The sequence below is a fragment of the Pieris napi genome, chromosome 14 (assembly GCF_905475465.1).
Source record: "Pieris napi chromosome 14, ilPieNapi1.2, whole genome shotgun sequence".
Classification (NCBI taxonomy): domain Eukaryota; kingdom Metazoa; phylum Arthropoda; class Insecta; order Lepidoptera; family Pieridae; genus Pieris; species Pieris napi.
The window spans coordinates 11,030,916-11,051,055 of NC_062247.1; the positions used below are offsets into that span (position 1 = coordinate 11,030,916).

Below are 20,140 nucleotides of genomic sequence, written 5' to 3' on the forward strand. Positions count from 1 at the left end.
TGAAGCTTTTTTTTTTAAATGTTTTTTATCAAAAATCATATTTTTACTATATCCACAGGCTAGGATTATATTAAGTCATAGACAGTATAGGTCAGTGGTAATTACAGTTCACGTTCAGCGGATAAACTTCACAGATCTACCGTTTTCCGTTCTGTCGTTCTCACATCTCAATAGTCAATAATCACTTCTAAATGCGAGTTTTCATTCCACTATGTCAAACACTCCACAGATTTTAACATTCGTTATGAATAGAATTCCGTGTGATTCCTTGCAAACTGCAAGTACCTAAATACCTACCAGCTATTCTACCTATTGTAGTTATTTGATTTGCAGTGTAAACATTGTAATTCAATTGTAGGCGTAAAGTATTATCTAAACCTTTTAAAATGAGAAAAGGTTTATTTTATTGTTCGTGTTTAGTGGTTGGTTATAAAATAAATGTAATGTTTCTTACATTTTGCTTTGTCGATATTATGTGTTGTTAAATTAAATCTGGAAATTCAAAGTGGAATAGTGTGAATTATTGAGTGTAATAATGCCTGTTCAACAAATAAACGTGAAAAATTCGAGTGAAATTGAAAGTTGGGAATGGGGTGGTGGATGTGGCAAGGAGACGATACGTGCAGGGTCTGGAAGCAGCCAGACTTCTTGCAGTAATTCTAGTGGTGATATCTGCAGAATTTGTCATTGTGAAAGCGAGATCCATAATCCACTACTAGCACCCTGCTTTTGTTCTGGTAAGTCTTCTCTTTGTTATATATATATATAAGGTGTTAACAAAATTATTAATATCATACATTAATTTTTAATATTAAAAAGAAGATGGTCCTTTAAAATAATGATGTCTTTTGGTGACAAAGAATATCAATTCAAAGAAGTTATATTAAGAAGATTTTATTAAAAATAGATCAGATATTTACATAATTATGTTTTATGGGATGTGTAGATTTGAATGACTACAGCCTGGTCATTGTAAAATTAACATTAGGTTTGGTTATATAAAGATGATTTGTTTTTCACATTAGTTGTTTGAACATGTTGTGATGTAAAGCACACATACATTTTAAATTTCTTTATAATTTAATTAAAACAAACAGGCTGAACATTTTTCTTATTAAGTTCATCAAAACTGTATAGTTTATATAAACATACAACTTACATGAGCTAATAGCTAATTAAGGCTGATTGTATGTTTAGTTTATTACTGTTTTGACACTAGGGCCTATGAATCAATGTAGATACTTGAGTCTAATGTTTTCAAATAGAAAGGCACCTCTTTCCCTTTACTTTTAGTGCATATCATTGTTGGTTGTATATTTAACAAATTCATATATATATATATATATATATATATATATACCCATTTGAGTTTGATTGACCTTGGCTTATTTCTAATTTCTAATTTTATTGCAGGTAGCTTAAAGTTTGTCCACCAAAGCTGTTTACAACAATGGTTGACGGCATCCGAAACAAGATCATGTGAACTCTGCAAATTTAATTTCATAATGCATACAAAGATAAAACCATTTAATGAGGTAAGATAATTAGAAAATAATAATAACAACATTCTACTTGAGACTTCCTAAAATATTATGACATGTTAAAATTAAACATTTTAAATTGCCATCATGAGTTAGTTAATGTGTAAATGAGGAAATCCTATGTTTGAGTTCTGTAATAAGTGTAATTGGTTTGAAACACACAAAGCAGTGATATATCTGTTACACTGAATATTAGGTTTCACATGGGAATTAATTTTATTTTAATTTATTTTTTATTTTTTTAGAGCTTTGAATATTATATGTACTTAATATATATAAGATAAGCTATATTTATCAGACGGAAGCATGTCACAACAACATCTTTATCCTGGTAATGAACCTGAGGTGAATAAAGTTGTAGTTATTTATAGTAATAAACATGAGATTGATGAGGAAAATTTTACTATACCTATGGCATAAATTATTTGCTGCAATGTATTTATTTGCTTTGTTAAGTATTAAAAGATGAAATATTCATATATATTATACATGTGTTTGGTCCTGTCCACTAAGAAGGTATTTCTGTGTCTTTTGATTCTTGTAGGCAAGTAGGTGATCAGTTTGTTGGCCCATCCCGAAACAATAAGTGTCTATTAATACATTATATCGGCTTATATAATCTCGGCTATATGTGTTGGCTATTAGCATTGACTTTGGCCTCGGTTGAGAGTTCTAAAACATAGACATCACTTCTCAAGTTCACAGCTTTGGTTCATCTATATCTGCTTGTATACTGTTTTGTTTAAAAACGCCCAGACACTATTCTGTCATAACTCATAACCTATTTTTAGTTTTTTCATTTGTTTCAATAATAGTTAGTTATCAGTTTTCTGTGCCTACCCAAATGGAAATATCCTTGAATCGAGGCTAGGATTTCTGGTCTATGCGTTACCTTCACACTCATCTATTTATATATTTATTAAGTGTATCATAAGCTAATGCACAAATATACAAATAATTATTCATCTCCTAAGCAGTTGTTAACCCAAACTTCAATATTGATAAACTTTTTAAAGTTACTTAAAAACATTCTTATGTGCGAACATATTATTTCAGTATTATTGTATATACAGTTGTAGTGTATAAAAGACAAAATCAAAAGCTTAGTGGGAGGCATCATATTTATAAAATATTGATAGTAAATGAAAAGTAATGAAATTTATAATGAACATATATATTTTGATTTTATAACGAACATATTATAGCGTAATCTACAATGATGACAGCAAAAGTGTAAGGACAAAGTAAATTAATGTTAGTGCGGATTAATTAACAAAAATACATTTTAATTCAAATTTAATTGCTTCTCGTTTCATATCAAAGGTTAAATTAATATTCGTGTTTTATTCATTGAAACAGTCAATGTGTTCTTGTCCTGACTGTATTTGAGGACTTCATTTGAATATTTAAGACATACAATTTTCTTATACATACTATAACTAAAAAATGAGTAAAGCGAATAGTCTATAAATTTTTACATACTTTGAACTATGTCCAAACGGAAAGTCTGCTAGATGTACTTAAATAATTTCCACATATAGTCTCAAGCATGTGCCTGATACCAACTCACACACCTTCCAAAATATTCACTCACATACGCACACTCACTTACACAGACACACACACAACAATATTTCTGTAGGAATCTAGTTGACTGTTGATTAGTTTTTTTATAAGATTTTTTAGAAACTTTAAATTTTGTTACCTAATCATATATGTACTTTTTTGTTATAACTCCGTATGACTTTGCTGTGGAATGGAAGCCTGGTTATCCATATCACAGGTTCACTAGCTTGGAAACCAGTATTCCAATACCCTCTTAATTGTTATCGTACTGTTGGTTTCAAATGTTATATGGGAGAAAATAAAGAATTATTATTTTTATTACTGTTTATATCAATACGAGGTCGTAGGTTCGATCCCCGGCTTTTGCTCGAACGGTGAAAAAAACATCGTGAGGAAACCGACATGTCTTAGACCGGAAACGTCGACGACGTGTGTCAGGCACTGGAGGCTGAAGTTTTAAGGGTAAAAAACGGTTTATCTCGATTTCCGGCAAAACTAAAAGTCCTATCGAAGAAAGTTAAATGGCGAAGTTGTAGGTAATAAAAAGATCTAAAACTTTTGTATTTACAAATTTTTCACATAACCTCAAAATTGGTGTGGAAAATTCAAAAAACCAACTTTTTGGTTTTTTATTTCTATCTTTTACAAAAATTTATTTTTTTAAACGAAATTTGGTGAAAACTTACCTTATTATGTCCCAAATATACTGTAATTTATTTGATTAAAACTATTTATTTTTTCACCTTATTTTAAATTAATATCGAAAAAACACCCTAATTTTCAATCGAAAATTCTGACGTCAAAATTTCAGCTTTTTTCAAAAAGTTGGAGTGCTTTCAGTTCGTTGAAATCTCTACTTTCCTATGATAAAAAAATATATATATATTACCATAGTAAATCTTCTCAGAAAATGCAAAACATCGTATGCAGTAACGCCCAGACCCGTCATACCCTTCCCTACTTCTCTATGAAATACGAAAATTTTAGCCCATCTAAAGGCTAAAATTTTTTTTTAGGTCACTCAGGTTAAGTTATCTTAAAATAGTAATAAATAGGCATCTAATTATAATTCAAAGAAGATCATATTTAATGGTCGAATTTCGAAAGTTATATTATCATGACGAACATTTTTATTTTCCACTTAAAGCGTAATTTGAATACCACAAATATATTAAACGATGTTATTATCGTAATATTTTTCAATAATCTATGCTTCATTTGTGAAATGAATTCTGTATGCAAAAGACAGTAATATTGAGTCGAAACTGAGCGTTAAGTAATACTCCTGTAAGTCAAAAATATATTGTATTTGACGTGGGAAGGTCACACTTACAGAACGTAGCGTAAACTATGGCAAAATCTATCAAGTCTTACAGTGAATTTTAGACTCTGAATCTCACCCATAAGTCGTTTTACACAATACTATCACGTGCCAGTCTGCAGAAGTAATTAAATGGCCTACTATCTACTTAGTATGCGGTGGTGAGCAACACAAGTGTTCTCCAAGAACCCGGGGATCTTTATTCCTAGGGCAGTTGTGTGACGGCGAAGCCCAAGGTTGATGGCCATACCAAGAGCCAGAATCTGTCTGCACACGTTGCGCTAACTGACACTATCGACATCTTTATATGTTCGCAGAGTGAGTTCACAGGAGCGATATTGTAATTTGTATTTAATATTTCATATATAATTTCGAAATTATCGTATTGGTTTAGTAATATAAGGAAAGCATTAAAATAAAATAAATAAATAGTGTACACAGTATATATAAATAAAGCGTTCAAGTATTACGTATCGTAACGTTTACGATGCGGGGCGAGGAATTAATTACGCGTTATTGTTAATATTATTTTCGACTTCACACCACATAATGGTAACTTTTAGGTATAAAGAATTACTAGGTGGTCATGAAACGTTTTACAGGGTACAGAAAAACGTTACGGCGCGTTACATCGGTTTGTCAATAATCTCCAAAAATTTACGTGACGTAATACTTGACCGCTCCCTATTGTGTATAATATTTTTTCTTTCCTTCTTTTCACATAAATTTCGCTGTAACTTTAAAACACTTACACTACTTTTTAAGACCTTAAAATAAGCCCAAGGCCCATTCGTCTCGGCAGGTGCAATTAGCAACCGATTACGTGTTACCATAAAATGTGTTTACAGCTGTGTATTGAGCGAAGGTCAAGGTGATAAAGGAACTGATCTAAAATATTTGTTTTAGTGGCGCCTCTTGGAGATGTCAGGCGTTGAAAGGCGGCGTCTATGCTGCGCCGTCCTGTTCCACTGCGTAGCTGCGCTTTGCGTTATGTGGTCACTGTTCGTACTTATAGAGAGAGCGGTCGAGGAGGTTAACAAGGGACAGATTGGTAAGTCCCTTTATGGGCAGAGAATTGCTCTCGATGTGGTCATACTCGGTGACAGGGTTATGTTGAAATAAGATAAGCTTGTTGACAAAGTTGCACACGCCGTACCGTTTGTATGAAGTATTTTATTTTATATTTTGTCTCAAATAATTTTAGTTTCATTGTAAATTAAGCTTTACGTTACGCAATTTTATGAATGCATAGATTTTTGTAATATTACTTTAGTAATTCATTAGTATTTTTATAAGTAATTATTCTTGAAAGAATAGAATTACAAACAACGTTTGTTTGTAGGAATGGTTGTTTGTAGGAAACAAAACATTTTACAATAAATGCTCAAAATTCCTGCCTTGACCATAATATTTAATCAGCACCGTCTAATCAAATTCCTACGTAACCCTCCAGCCATCTGTCCATTTTTTTGAATCTAGTCCGATTCACACAGCACTGGTCACAGGTCGGTAAATAATCTATCATAAGTCCGAATCGTTGTTGTTTTACGTCCTAGAATATATTAGAGCGACTCATGGCCACGTGTAATACCTTTTCAGAATCCCGATTAAATGCGCCAAAACTTGTAATACAGGGTCACTTTTTGGTAGAGTAATTTTTTTTCACAGTGGGGCCCGAAGTAAACAAAAAGTTATGATTTGAATTTTTTTATATCTTATAACTTAATATTATCTTCAATACACTTAATAAACAACTATAAATAGTATGTCTAACGCAAGAACTCATCAGTACCAATCTAGTGGATATTATGAAAAAGATACAGGTGTAGATTTTTTCGAATTTTAATAATAATAACTCTGCAGGGGTTAGAGATAGCTTAGAGACCTCCCGTAGTACAATTTTTTGCAGCTGATGACCTCATCTATCCCCTATTTGCGTTTAGTCCACGATTTTTTGGCCAACCTGTATATGAATGGATTAATTTACATTTAACGAGGGCTTTGAATTTATTTAGTGATCATTCTCGAATTTCGCTTAGGAGAAATAAAAGGTATCGTGGTCTTGAACCGCTAAACGTTTACCAATAAAAATTTCACTCCTCTGGAATTGAACCCGAGACCTTTTATGATCTGCAGACCATGCAAGCGGCCAGATGAATGAATTACTTTGATAGTAGTGACTGTGATTTCAGCTTGGCCGTTTTGGACAAAGCTGGTGGTTGTGGCGGTGGGTTTCACGGGCGGAGCTGTCTTTATGTACATCCAGTGTCGGCAGTACTTACATTTGTGCAATCGTTGGCGAGCCCATAATAGGTGAGTTTTAACGATAGAAGAATTGTGCGAATGCTCTGATTTTTCATTTCGTAGAATTCTGACATTTCATAGTGTTGCTACAAAAAGTTCTCCACAGAAAAAGGGACAATTTTGACTTATTTGAGGGCAATAAAAAATGCTACGTATTTTTTATGTCTTACCTACAAAAAGCTAAATCTAAATATTTGCTTACTCAAGTGACCTAATAAGAAAATGACAAATATTCCAATATTTAATAAAAAATCAGAGTATAGTGTGTAATTTCTGATACAGACACTAACGTATGCAATTTTGAAGTTCAATAGCGCTGTCGATGCGATCGTGGTTTGTTTAAGATCAAAATTGTATCTCTTCCCTGTACGTATATTCTAGAAATGTTCGTTCACAATACGGTCAACGGGAATAGACAACTGCCGAAGTAGACATGAGGAAAAATTGGCTATGCCAAAATTTAATAGGGAATTGTAGAGGAAAAACACATCTTGTATAGCAATCAATTATAATATTTATCCAAAAACATTCAAATATACTACTAGAGTGTTTAAAAACGATTAAATATTTTTTTTGAAAAAATATTATTCTATTAATTATTACTTGTGTGTAACATTACAATAAATATTAATTTGATAACGTAATAATATCAGTGATAAAAAAATTTAAGAATTGACTTTGATGATATGATTGATAATGTAATGTAAAATGTAACTTCAATGTTAAATTCGACCTTTTAATTATGTGAAACAATTTTGCACGCTTTGTGCGGCAGAATTTGCGACATTTAGATTGTACCACCATAATATTTTTGTACTATATTCTTACAAATAAATAATAATTATTAAAACTAATTGATCACCACCACGTTGTAGAACATGAACCTTCGACGAAAATCTTTACGAAACAAATATTTATGAAGATTTTTCTTGCAATGGGAAAGGCTCATGAGTCATGTTCTGATAACCCATAAATAAGATTATTGTAGTGTTGGCATGACACATTTTTTCTAGTTCGCTAATTATTTTATAGATTCAATCTATAGGAAAAAAACATGGAATCTTGTAATAAAACTGATTCAATTTTTTTTATTTATTTCTTTATCCTAAGCAAAAAAACAATTATACTAAACATATATCCAAAGATGGAATACATAATGTATACGAAAAGGTTCAAATAGAAAGAAAAAATACCAATAAAAATGACTAAATACGTACTAGATTCGGCTATGTGATGGTGTGAAATTTTTGTTTTAATATATGTATTTAGATTTGTGTTGTTTAAATTCTGAAACAATGTATAGGTTATGTTAATATGTTAGCTAAAGATCTAAGTATCTTGTTCTCTCACGAATGAATTGCATTTTATTTAAATTATCTTCCATCTTTTGACTTTTTTATGAGCAGTGTTGGTCTAGTGACTTCAGCGTCCTTGCCTAGCGAACACCGAGGGCCCATATTAAGGGCGTGTGAAGGGCTGAGGTGTTTTAGTGGGTGGGGTCTCGCTACCCCTCTGAATAGCAGAGTTTGAGTGTAAACCCAGCCCCACAGTCCCCGCGTCAAGCTCGACATCCTTGATGCGGGCCTGCGTAAGCGCATTTTCACCTCGTATAAATTTAAAAAAAAAAATTGACTTCAGCGTGCGACTTTTATCAGTCAAGTTCGAACCCTGGCACATTGACTATCTATGTGCACTTTTAACATTCCCTAGTTAGAAAACAGGGAATAGACTCAAAAAGTTAGGCACAGAAAGCTCACCTACTTGCCTATTAAAATACAAATAAATGTCACAGGCACCCAAACGGTTGTAGCGCCTGTTTTTTAACAGCGGAAAGTAAATTAATGTATACGAACTAACCATTTCATATTAGCCTATTACCAAGCTGTCATGTATAATGTAGGTTAGGTATGTATGACGTAAGATGTGGTACGTGCAAATTTTTTTACGTGCGTAATTATTTTCGAGAGAAAAACGGAGGTCATTCGATTCATTATACTTGAATCTTGTAAGATCAAGGCTGGTTGACGTAACCAATATTTGTAGCAGCTTCGTGAATTCTGTTGTTTTTGGGTAAAGTAGACCATAATGAAGACTGACGGAATATATAAATGAATCTGATACAAAACTTATTTTGTACCTATTGTTGGCATGTGTTTGATTAGTTATTATCTTAGACGTAAAATGAATTAATACGTAGTATATAAATCAGTTTTTTTAAAGATTTCAACTTATTTCCATTATTTTATTATTGTTAAGTGATTCGTTTGCCTGCAGCTGAGTTTCATTATCGGACTTCGAGGTAGAATACGAAATTCGACCCCTATCACCTCGTCGTCCGTCCACAACTGAGTGTTTTTAAGGCAGTTTTTGCCACCACTATGTGGAACCAGCTGCCCACTAAAGTGCTTACGTACCAATTCGGCTTAGGGTCCTTTCAGAAAAGAGCGTACGTTTTTAAAAGGCCGGCAAAGTACAGAGCCCTATGGCAATGTTAGTCAATAGGCGGCGGTATCACTCAACATCAGCTGATGATCGTTTGCCTCCTGTTGGATAAAAAAAGGGAAACAGTAGAGTCCGTGGTAGTAGTTTAATAGCCCATAGATGTGTAATTTCTTCTCAAAACTGGTTGTCTGGAAGAAATCACTCAGGAACAGCTTGTACTCAGTTGTTTAAAAATGAATGTCGTCCAACTAATAGGTACATTAACCTATAACATTAAATCTAATTCATTTGTCAAGGACAAAGGATCATTTACCAAAATTTCATAGCTTTTGTAAGACTGTTTATTTTGTTTACAATCTGTGCTAAAACTCGTCCCATTGGATATTAGGAAAGTGGAATAGTGCCAACATTGACGTGGGTTCGCCAAGCATCCGCGAATATACAATGTAAATACATAATTATGTAAGAATAAATAGAATAATAATATATATATATATATACTAGCTGATCCGGCAAACGTCGTTTCGCCATGTATATCATTTATAATAAAAAAATAGGGGTTGATCGTAGAGGGGTGAAAGTTAGGGGTTGTATGTATTTTTTAATGCTGTATCATAAAAAAATAGAAATTAAAAATTTTGTCTAAAAAATAAAAATAAAAATTTAGGGGTGGACTACCCTTAACATCTGGCGGGCTGATTTGTGAATCTAAACCATTCCCAGATCCCCTTGAAGACACACAAAAAATTTCATCAAAATTGGTCCAGTCGTTTAGGAGGAGTTCAGTCACATACACACGCACACAAGAAATATATATATTAAGATAAAAATGAATCTCTATTTCTCTTGGTCACGGCATCACGCGTGAACGGGTGGACCGATTTCGCTAATTCTTATTTGTTGTGTTTGTTATTGTCAGGAGAAGGTTCTTATGAAAGAAAAAAATAAAAAAATTGCGCGGAAAATTAGAAAATTTAAGAATACTTACCACCATACAATTCGAACTTTTTTGATGTATGGCGTTTGACATAACATTGACAGAATGCGTGCTGCAAATATCGTCGAGGAGGATGTAAGAAAAATGAATATCGTTTAAAACAAATACTTCGATCGGAGTTATTATATTGATAAAATAATAATATGCGAGCCAGAAAAACAAACAAAGAATGTTGTATTACATAAGAATAATAAACACTTTGTTTCTGAAATATTTTTTAATTAATTATACCAATTTGAAATCAATATTCATAGTTAAGACAGGACAACGTCTGTCGGGTCCGCTAGTTAGTCCATTGAAATGTTACAATTTGAGGGCCAAACTGAACATTTGTTAGAGGACGTAATTTTATTTATGGGACCTGTAGGGGGGGTCAATACAAGCTTAACCTCAAGTTTGTGGGGTTGGCGTGCTTGTCCCCCGGCCGCCATCTTGGAAAAAGGGGTCCAAAAACCACGTTTTTGGCTATATCTCCTAAACTATCCATCGTACATAAAACTTGTAAAGACACATTTTGTAGCAAATCGCTGTGCCTACAATTATGTATCTGTAACTTTTTATCATAAATCCAAAATTCAAAAAGTTATAAGTAAAAAAGTGAAAATGGCGGCCGGGGGACAAGCACGCCAACCCCACAAACTTGGAGTTAAGCTTGTATTGACCCCCCCCTACATGTTCCATAAATAAAATTGCGTCCTGTAAAAAACGCAACCCCAAATGTAACTTTTCAATGGACTTAGTAGCAAATAATTAACACCAGCAAGGTTGCTAAATAGACTCGGCTAAAGGACTCTATAGAGTTGCTGAAAATTTCCACTGAGTCATTTTTCGTCACAGTTGTGACGTAAACACAGTCTGTTAGGACCATTAAACGATGATCATTTAGGCAATCGACTATAAAAATTATCCTACATAATATTATTATAATTGGCATGCCGGAAGGACTCCAAGTCGACTCTTACACAGTATGAAAACCCAATGTCGAAAAGATATTTTGACGTATGGTATTCTCAGCGGAGTATTAAGCAAGAGTTTGTGGGGAAACCGACATGCCTTAGGGAAGGTTTCGGAATCGAGCAAAGTATATGTAAAAATCATTTTATAATAATAATAATTTATTTGCAAGAATATGGTACAAAAATTTTATGGTGGTACAATCAAAAGTTCACATATTCTGCCACACAAAATGGCGTGCAAATTTGGCTTAAATGAATTTTACATAGAAGATATATACATATATGTATATATATATACACATAATGAGTAATATCAATTAGTCAGTTCTTATATTATTTGTAGTGATACAATATCACATTATTAAAATATATGTTTGTGTTTCCCGCAAAATCATTAATACAATTTTTTTCCCTAAAGTAGTACATTGAGACGATTTTTAAAAACTCTAGTAGGAAGATCTTTGAATGTTTTTGGTAAATTATTATAAACCTTGTTTGCCATACAAAAGGTGTTTTTCTATGGAATTCCAGATTAATTTTTGGCACAGCCAATTTCTCCCTATAACTACTTCTAATTATGATACACATATGTCAAAAACAAACACATACGGAAGTCTTAACGTTTTCAAAGTTGTTTGACGTATGTCAGACATAAAGAATTTAAAAATGGAACTGATACGGTTTTGGCGTTTAATTACATATGCGTTGTTTTAAAAATAAAAAACGAGCTTTCAAAAATATTATGAGTTTTGTTTCACCAAGGTTTTGTTTGATTATTACGACAATAAATTTTTCTCGTGTGACAAACAACTTCAATGTTTATTTTTACACGGAATTAATGATTTCATTATGGCGTCTGATGGTTTTGTGTTATATTCCTTTACCTTACTAGCTTGTACCCAAATTTTTTTAACGTTAAGAAATATTATTACGCAATAGATTAGATAGGCCATTGTCCATACTCCAATCTCGTTGCTTATAGACGGACGGGGTAAGCTTGGTCTTTTCGCCTCACATAAAAAGAAAACCCTATTGCGCTCTAACAATAAATAGTTTTAATTGCGTCCTCTCGGTAGAGTCGCTCAGTTAACTAGGCGACTACTGCTAAGACACACAAGATATAATTGTACTGATGTTTAACTAGATTTTAAAAATATTCATAAAAATCCCGCCAAAACGCTTCTCTAGGCAAGATGGCGTCGCAGTAAACAAACGTCTTCTGTATTATTTTTATTTATTAATAATTAAATAATTAAATTCACAATTTTTAATTTTAAATAAGTCCGTTATCAGTTTTTGAGTAAACGAATTCAGTCTATCATTGTCCAAAGACATTAAAAACAATTGACTGATCTGTTCCTGAGAAACATTTCATATTATAGAAAGTAGTTAAGCCCGGACTTCCAACTATCGCATGTTGGAGAGCAAGTTACTATTCCTTCAACTTTGAATTACGAAGTTGACCAATAAACATTGACTTTATTTTATCGAGTATTTTTCAAGGAACCGGAAAAAAATTCAAATTATCGATAGATTAAAATGAACGATTGTCAAATTATCTAGAGTCGACTGTATTACATATTATATTTCGATCTAAAACAGTTGCCGACGAAAATAACTCGAGAGACAGTATTAGGATTAGACGAACAAAATTTGCTACGTCATCGTCGTTTCGACTAATCTCTGACCATTTTGTGTTACGTGACTGAAATATTAAAATTGATATTTTTATGATGTTTTTTTTGTCCAATTAGTTAAATTATTTACAGGCTATTTTACTCCACAATGTTTTTATAGCAATAAATTACTAGTAAAATCTAAAATTGGAAATGTAATTTTTTTTGTAACATTTATTTATAGGATTACCACAATAATTGTCATATTTATTTTAGAAATTATCATTTATAAAATTGCTTGTAACATATACTGTAGATGATTACTAAAAAACATTTTATTTATTATATAAAGTCCAATGGCCTATTATTTTGATTTGTTATTGGACTGTTTTTCGTTTAATGTTTTAATAGATTTTAACAATGACGTCATATTAGTCCATCATTATTCATTATTTATATACGTTTGTTTGATTATCATGTAATGACGATTTTCCATTAAGCTAAGGAAATGGAAAATGTTATTACATGGTTTTTTATATTCTATATACGTACGTATAGATATATACAGTACGTTAGGGTTTTTCTGTTCTTAATTGGAATATTAACTTAACTAAGAAATCTTCCTTGAATAGTGGCAAATTAGTTAGTGTGAAAATCGTTGAGTCCATTTTCAAATTTGGCAAGTAACTTCGCCACTACTCTTAAACGTCAAGTCTGACCTTTCAAATTTGGAACATAAGCATAGTATGTAGTTAATACTTTTTTATATAAAACTACGAGCTGACCCGGCAAAATATGTTTGCATTTCTAGGCAAAATTTATTTAGTTCAATAAAAATAACTATCTACAATAATAAAAAATAGGGGTTGATCGTAGAGGGGTGAAATGTGTGTATTTTGTATGATGTATAAAATTTTTATTTTATTTTATTGCTTATCACGAAGGGGTTTGAAAGATAGATAGTAGCCGATTCTCAGACTTTCTGAATATGCATAAAAAATTTTATAAGAATCGGTCGAGCCGTTTCGTAGGAGTTTGGGAACGAACATTGTGATACGAGAATTTTATATCTAAGAGATAATTCCACTAGGAAGTAGAAATTATCAATTTAAGCACGTTCCATAAACAGATAAAGGTATATTACGTGCCATTATCGTTTTATGTAATAAATAACAATAGGTATTTAAGTTATATGAAACTACCGTGATTGCGATACGTGATAAAATCTAGCGGATGTCGTGATAAAAATTAATAATACTGTTATGTAAATATTGTGGTATAGCATTTCTATATATTTAGTGAAACAAAACATTGGCATTTAAAGAAAAAACTTTTCAACCGGATTAGAGTTATGTATTATTATAAATGTACAATTATTTTTCATAATTTTAAATTTAACCGACGTTACGCGTGCTTTACAGCGTGCGTGGTCACGGTGACTGAAGACAAAAGGTGCATTATCTGTATTTATTTCCCCGGATACCAACTCCGGATAATGCAACTTTTTCTACAGCTGTGATACTTTTTGACACCCAACACCTTTTGTCTTTACCTTTTACCTTTGTCCGCCCATTTTCACTTTGTTGTTCTTCTTAATAATATATTATTTATTTTATACATTCTTTTCTTCCCTCTCATACACCGTTCCATTGATATTACGACATAGACTAGGCTTAAAATTTCAAGACCTATACGTTAACTGTAGATGATTCGTAAAACCATAAATAATAATTTTTCAGAATATTGCTCATACAAAATGCGCCAGAAAAGGTACCGATTAGTTTGTCACCGCCGTTGCGTAGTAAGAGACGGGAGAGGAGTGCGAGGGGGCAGGTGGTGGCCAATATTGAGCCTTTGCCCCCTCCGGCTGCGTACCACGAGGAGGATGAAAGTGGGGGCTTCGAGACTTATAGGGGTAATCCACATCGGCGGCTTTCTGCGCTTAACGAAGACCGGCTAAGGTGAGTGAAAATTTTATTAATTATTTCCCGTTAAACAATTAGAATTAAAAATTAAACATGTTATGTGAACACTTGATTAAAACTTGTACAGTGTAAACTCTCTATAACGTAAAATTTTTATTTGTTTAACACAAAACCCATACATTAATTCACTCTTGATAAATCAACAGCTATTCTCTATAACGAAAAAATATTTTCCTATTTAGACATCAACAAGACACTTAAGTGTAATTGTTTTTATAATCAGCTCACAAAACTAACCTATTGAGGTGCCGAAATTTCTAAGAAAGACACCTGAGGTCATTAACAGCCTTCTCGCCTTTGTTACTGTTGATTTTATTAACACGTGTGCCATTATTCTTAGATTACATTGCCTGTCATAGCATACAAACATACATACATATAACATATTGTAATTGTTCAAATTTGGTTGTTTTTTCTCGTCCCTACGTATATCGAAAACTCTCTATAACGAAAAGAACTGTTCGTTCCCTTGAAATTCGTTATAAAGAGATTACACTGTATTTCTCTTTATATATCCCGTATGTGTGATGCAGTAAATACTGCTGGCCTAGTGGCTTTTGTGTACGACTCGTCCTTGAGGTCGAAGCTTCGATTCCCAATTGTGCACTGAGGCTGTGTAAATTGTTATAATTTTGTATAAACTTGGTTTACACAAAATTATAACAAATTAACACAAAACAAACAAAACAAATTACTTTTGGAAAATATATATTATTCAATAAATGATTATTTGCGTGAGACGCAGTAGTTGGTATAAATTTAATAACGTATTATATAATATGTACGATACAAATAATATAAGAATTGATAAATTCATATGACTACTAATGTAAAATGTAAAATTCCTTTAAGACAAATTTGCGCGCCATTGTGTGTGGCAGAATATGCGAACTTACGATTGTACCACCTTACACATTTTTGTACCATATTCTTGCAATTAATTATTATTATTAAACATTTGCAATAGAAACTTTCGTATGGTTATGATTTTCCAAATATTTTTTTTAGTACGGACAACCCCAGACTGAGAGCTGAACCGGAAGAGGTCCGGCGATACTCGGATACTCGTCTTTCACATCCGGTTACAGTGGCCGTTGAAGAGGTTGTCACACAACCTGCTGAGGTAACTTAAAAGTTAAATCGTTAACTGCTAGTTAAATAGAATTTGTTAACTTGATAAATTTATATTTTGTATGTGAGATATATTAAAAGTAATTAGTCTATAGCGGTGTTAATGCTTCCTATCTCATCTCCCACGTTAAATCTTATAAAAAAATCATATATGTATGTCTCTTTTTAATGTTGCTTTTTCGTTTTATCGACTTTCAAACTTTAATTATTTTAGTTTTTATAATTATTAAACTTAAAAATTTAAATTGAAACAATTAATTAAAAGAAAATTGCAATACTTAATTTAGATAGTGAATAGAATCTTATTTACATATTATTAATTATAAAAACTTTTTAATCATTGTATTTTTTATCAAAATTAATACTTGATATTAAACTTAAAAAGTAAAATTAAATTCGTCTAATTATCTCGAAACCAATATTGTTCGTTGTGAAGGTTTTTTTTGTGTTAATACTGAACCGTCTTTAACTTTTTACTCGTATATTACATTATGATGTTACAACCAAATCACACACCATAGTCATATTTGTAGAATCACTCTACAAATAATATTAAAAAAAAAACATGGTGTCTTTGGTTATAATAATTATTAAAGTTTTTAAATATCAAAGTTCCTTGATGCCTTTATATATTTTGACTAAGTAGAGATATACAAAATGTATTAGCTTTTCTTTGTTTTTGCATAATATTAATTGTTATAATGTCTTAATAGTGATACAAACACAAGCGACAGGTGTGCATAAATTATTTACGCTTTTAAAATGACGAATTAGTGGTAACGGTTTCTTTAATATAATAAAAGCAAAATTTTACGATTAAAAAAAATACGATTATTTATTATTTACTTTTATACTAAATCAGTTGTATCAACACAAATAATTTATTTCTCTAATCAAAACAGTTAAATGAGACTAATCTGACAAAGAAACTGGGTACTAACTCGCGTAGGCCGACAATATTAGATTGTCTTCCGGCTCGCTTCATTAGAACGTTGCTTAGGGAGCGTTTAAGTATTACGTCACGCAATTTAGGACATAATTGACCTCCCCCCCTGTAACGCGTCGTAACGTTTTTCTGTACCCAATAGTAAAACGTTTCGTGACCACCCAGTGACTCTTTATACCTAAAAGTTACCATTACGTGGTGTAAAGTACTGGAAAGTCGAAAATAATATTAACATTAACGCGTAATTCAATCCCCGCCCCGCATCGTAACGTGTAAAAGGACCCCCCCCCCCCCAAATTCGTTACGTAATACTTGAACGCTCCCTTAGGAGCTTACTTCTAACTTGTCGATACAAAAATGCTTTGGGCCTAATTTATTAATTCTATACAGGGAGGTGTATACCACATCGCGGTTGACCCCCTAGAAGCCGATATACGCTCCCTTCTCGCACTCGAAGCACGTCGCGAGGCGCGCGCGGCCCGATCGCTGCCGAATTTGCGCGCGAGTCGCGAATCCCTCTTAAACCCTAATCACCCTTCCTGAGGTAACCTCACCCTCTACCTGGACGATAACATCTATTAGGTAAGTGCTAATTGACAGTGTTTGAACCCCCCCATTCGTCATTAGTCTTAGTGATCGCTAAATGGATGCGGTGAGTTCCCGAGTTCAGTGTTAGATAAGTGACTATTGAGTAAGTAATATTCGTGCTTAGTAATAAGTGTGTTATCGGAATTATGTTACTTATTTGGATATTAATACGTAACATGTCAGCTGTCAAGTCGGTGACAGTTGAGTTTGGCAGCTGACAGGTGATATGTGTATAACTTGTGAATTGCTGAATGCGGAAACGTTTAATTTGCATTACTTAAAAAATTAAACTACGCTCGTTAAATTATGAATCATTCATATTATTTAAATTCAACACTAATTATATGAAATTAAAAATATTTAAAACGCCAAATCCTTGAATATAAATTCACAATGCTATGAGATAATATCGCAATTAAGTTATGAAAATGATTTTTTGTGAACCGTACCAGTCATTGCTAACTACGTCTATGAATATTGTGTTTTTAACGCAAAATATTGTATAAAACCTTTTTTGATTTACATGTGTCAATTGTCAATTGAAGTTGAAGAGGTCAACCTTCAAGTTGATTGACAATATTTTTTGTGCGAAAACTATGATTATAAACAAAAACATGTGTGTTTTTTGTTTACATGACTAGTTTTTGCACAAGGGCATATGTGTAATGTTAATCTGACCCCTATTGTGTACTATTTGTTTGTTTAGTAATACAGTCAAAATCTATTATAACGACATCGAAGGGACTACTCATATTTGTTAGTCGTAACAGCCGATGACGTTGTTATTAATAGAATTCAGCCGGGACCTTTGATTTTGGTCAATATAACCGGTATGTTCTAATCGGTATGTTTTGACTGTATGTGTTCAAATTTATATGAGCTACTTAATTGGTTGGTGTGGTGTAACTTATATCGGCTTAGGTTTTTTTTTATATAAGCCATTTTTAATCCTTGAAACTTCCAATTTGCTAAACCTTCACTGTAGTCGAGCGCTTAGTGTAAATAAATAGGTCCTTTTTATGAATTTATTTCGTCTTTCATTTGACGAGCTGCGACTAATTTTTGGCTTTAAAATTATTGATTATTTATATTAATTTTCTAATAAATAGGGTTAAACGAAATCCACGTAAAAATTTGATTTAAGAGTTGACAGTCATTTTTCGTTTAAAAAACTAATTATATCGTCCCATAAAGAGTAGAAAAACTACACAAGCACAGATAATTGACGTGAAAATGTTACAGACTAGCTTATCAAAATTGCCTTGTAGAACACCAGAATATCAATACATTTGATGAAAAACGAAAATTAATTCACCCCCAATAGCACCACCAACTCCTTAATATAAAGTAAAATATTTCAATATTAGCCTCCAATAATCAAATTAACGATCCTAACAAAACATTACAAAGTGAAAGTCAAAAATAATTTATTCATATAGGTAACACAATGTACACTTATGAACGTCAAAAAAGAAATATACATTAAATGCTTCTAATTTTACATTTACTGCCAGCTCTCAAATCAAGGGCGTGGAACGGAAGAGAAGAACTGGCAATAAAGTCTCCGCCACTCTTTTTAATCGCCAAGTTTCTTGTCCCAATCTGGAATTACTACTAATATTTTTACGTGGTATTTCGTTTAACGCTGTTTAGGATTTTCATGTTCCTGTTACGATAGTCCGTCCTCGATTAATATTTTCTAATACTAGGTACTGTAATGCTCATAATGGTATTGCCATATTACAAAATTCTGAAAAATTATTTTTCTGCGAAAATTTTGCTATGTGTAATTTTCGGTATAATTTAATATTAAAATTATGGGGTGAATGAATTAACCACCATTTTAAAGTGAATTAATTTAATTCCATGTTTGGTTACAATATTCACTTAATAGAATATAAAGAAATAAACATATGTGCGTCAAATACCAAGCCACTAAGCGCACTGGCTACGTACTACTAGTTACCTGCGTGCACGCACACATTCACGCGCGAATCCCGCAAGACCAGTTTTTGTGTAGTTCTGTGCGAGTGACGATATTATGATATCGATGTAAAATGTCGATAAAAATATGAAATTTATGTGAATATGAAATGTATGTTTATACATGTGTATGCTACATCACTCCCCTCCAGAGCCCATCAAGGGCGATAAAAATCAGGAAAATTTACCCTGCGCCCAGATCGAGTAATATTAGCTTGTTTAGGGTCTGAAGAAGTAGGAGGTTTTTCTGCATTAGACAAAATAAAAGCAGGTTTTAAACGATCGATTGAAACTGATACAACATTCGATTTTACTAAAATTTTGAAAACTTTATCACCTCTCGAAATGACCTTGTACGGACCTGTATAAGAAGGTTGAAGAGAGCCTCGTAAAGCGTCTTCACGAAGGAAGACAAAATCACAGGACTGTAGTTCCTTAAAAACGAAGACTTTATGTTTGCTGTGTCGTGATGCCGGTGTAGGACGTACTTTCTCAGCAAAACTACGCAACCTCGCGGAAAACTCAGATAAGTCTGTAGTTCCATTACTTGTAGGCTCGAAAAATTCGCCAGGAAGTCTAAGGGGTTCACCATAAACTAAATCAGCTGATGAAGACTGTAAATCATCTTTGAATGAACTCCGTATTCCTAACAAAACCCACGGCAACGACTCAGTCCACTTATCATTAGCGTGGCAGACGATCGCTGCTTTCAGCTGGCGATGGAATCGCTCAACCAGACCGTTGCATGCTGGGTGATAGGCTGT

General features: G+C 32.7%; 1 protein-coding gene across 1 annotated transcript; it reads left to right on the top strand.

Annotated features, from left to right (window-relative positions):
* Window positions 1-219: 219 nt before the first annotated feature.
* On the top strand, window positions 220-19,151 carry LOC125055812 (E3 ubiquitin-protein ligase MARCHF8-like). Its single transcript, XM_047658430.1, has 7 exons — window positions 220-737; window positions 1,414-1,535; window positions 5,335-5,479; window positions 6,621-6,741; window positions 14,483-14,704; window positions 15,737-15,851; window positions 17,196-19,151. Exons 1-7 carry the CDS (start codon window positions 536-538, stop codon window positions 17,346-17,348), a joined length of 1,080 nt encoding a protein of 359 aa, XP_047514386.1. The 5' UTR covers window positions 220-535; the 3' UTR covers window positions 17,349-19,151.
* Window positions 19,152-20,140: the final 989 nt, after the last annotated feature.

Bases quoted from the DNA above. Each gene is read 5' to 3' on its own strand.
- LOC125055812 (XM_047658430.1), top strand. From the start codon at position 536: ATGCCTGTTCAACAAATAAACGTGAAAAATTCGAGTGAAATTGAAAGT. The intron at 14,705-15,736 runs GTGAGTGAAAAT...TATTTTTTTTAG, and splicing joins CTTAACGAAGACCGGCTAAG to TACGGACAACCCCAGACTGA. The intron at 15,852-17,195 runs GTAACTTAAAAG...AATTCTATACAG, and splicing joins TTGTCACACAACCTGCTGAG to GGAGGTGTATACCACATCGC.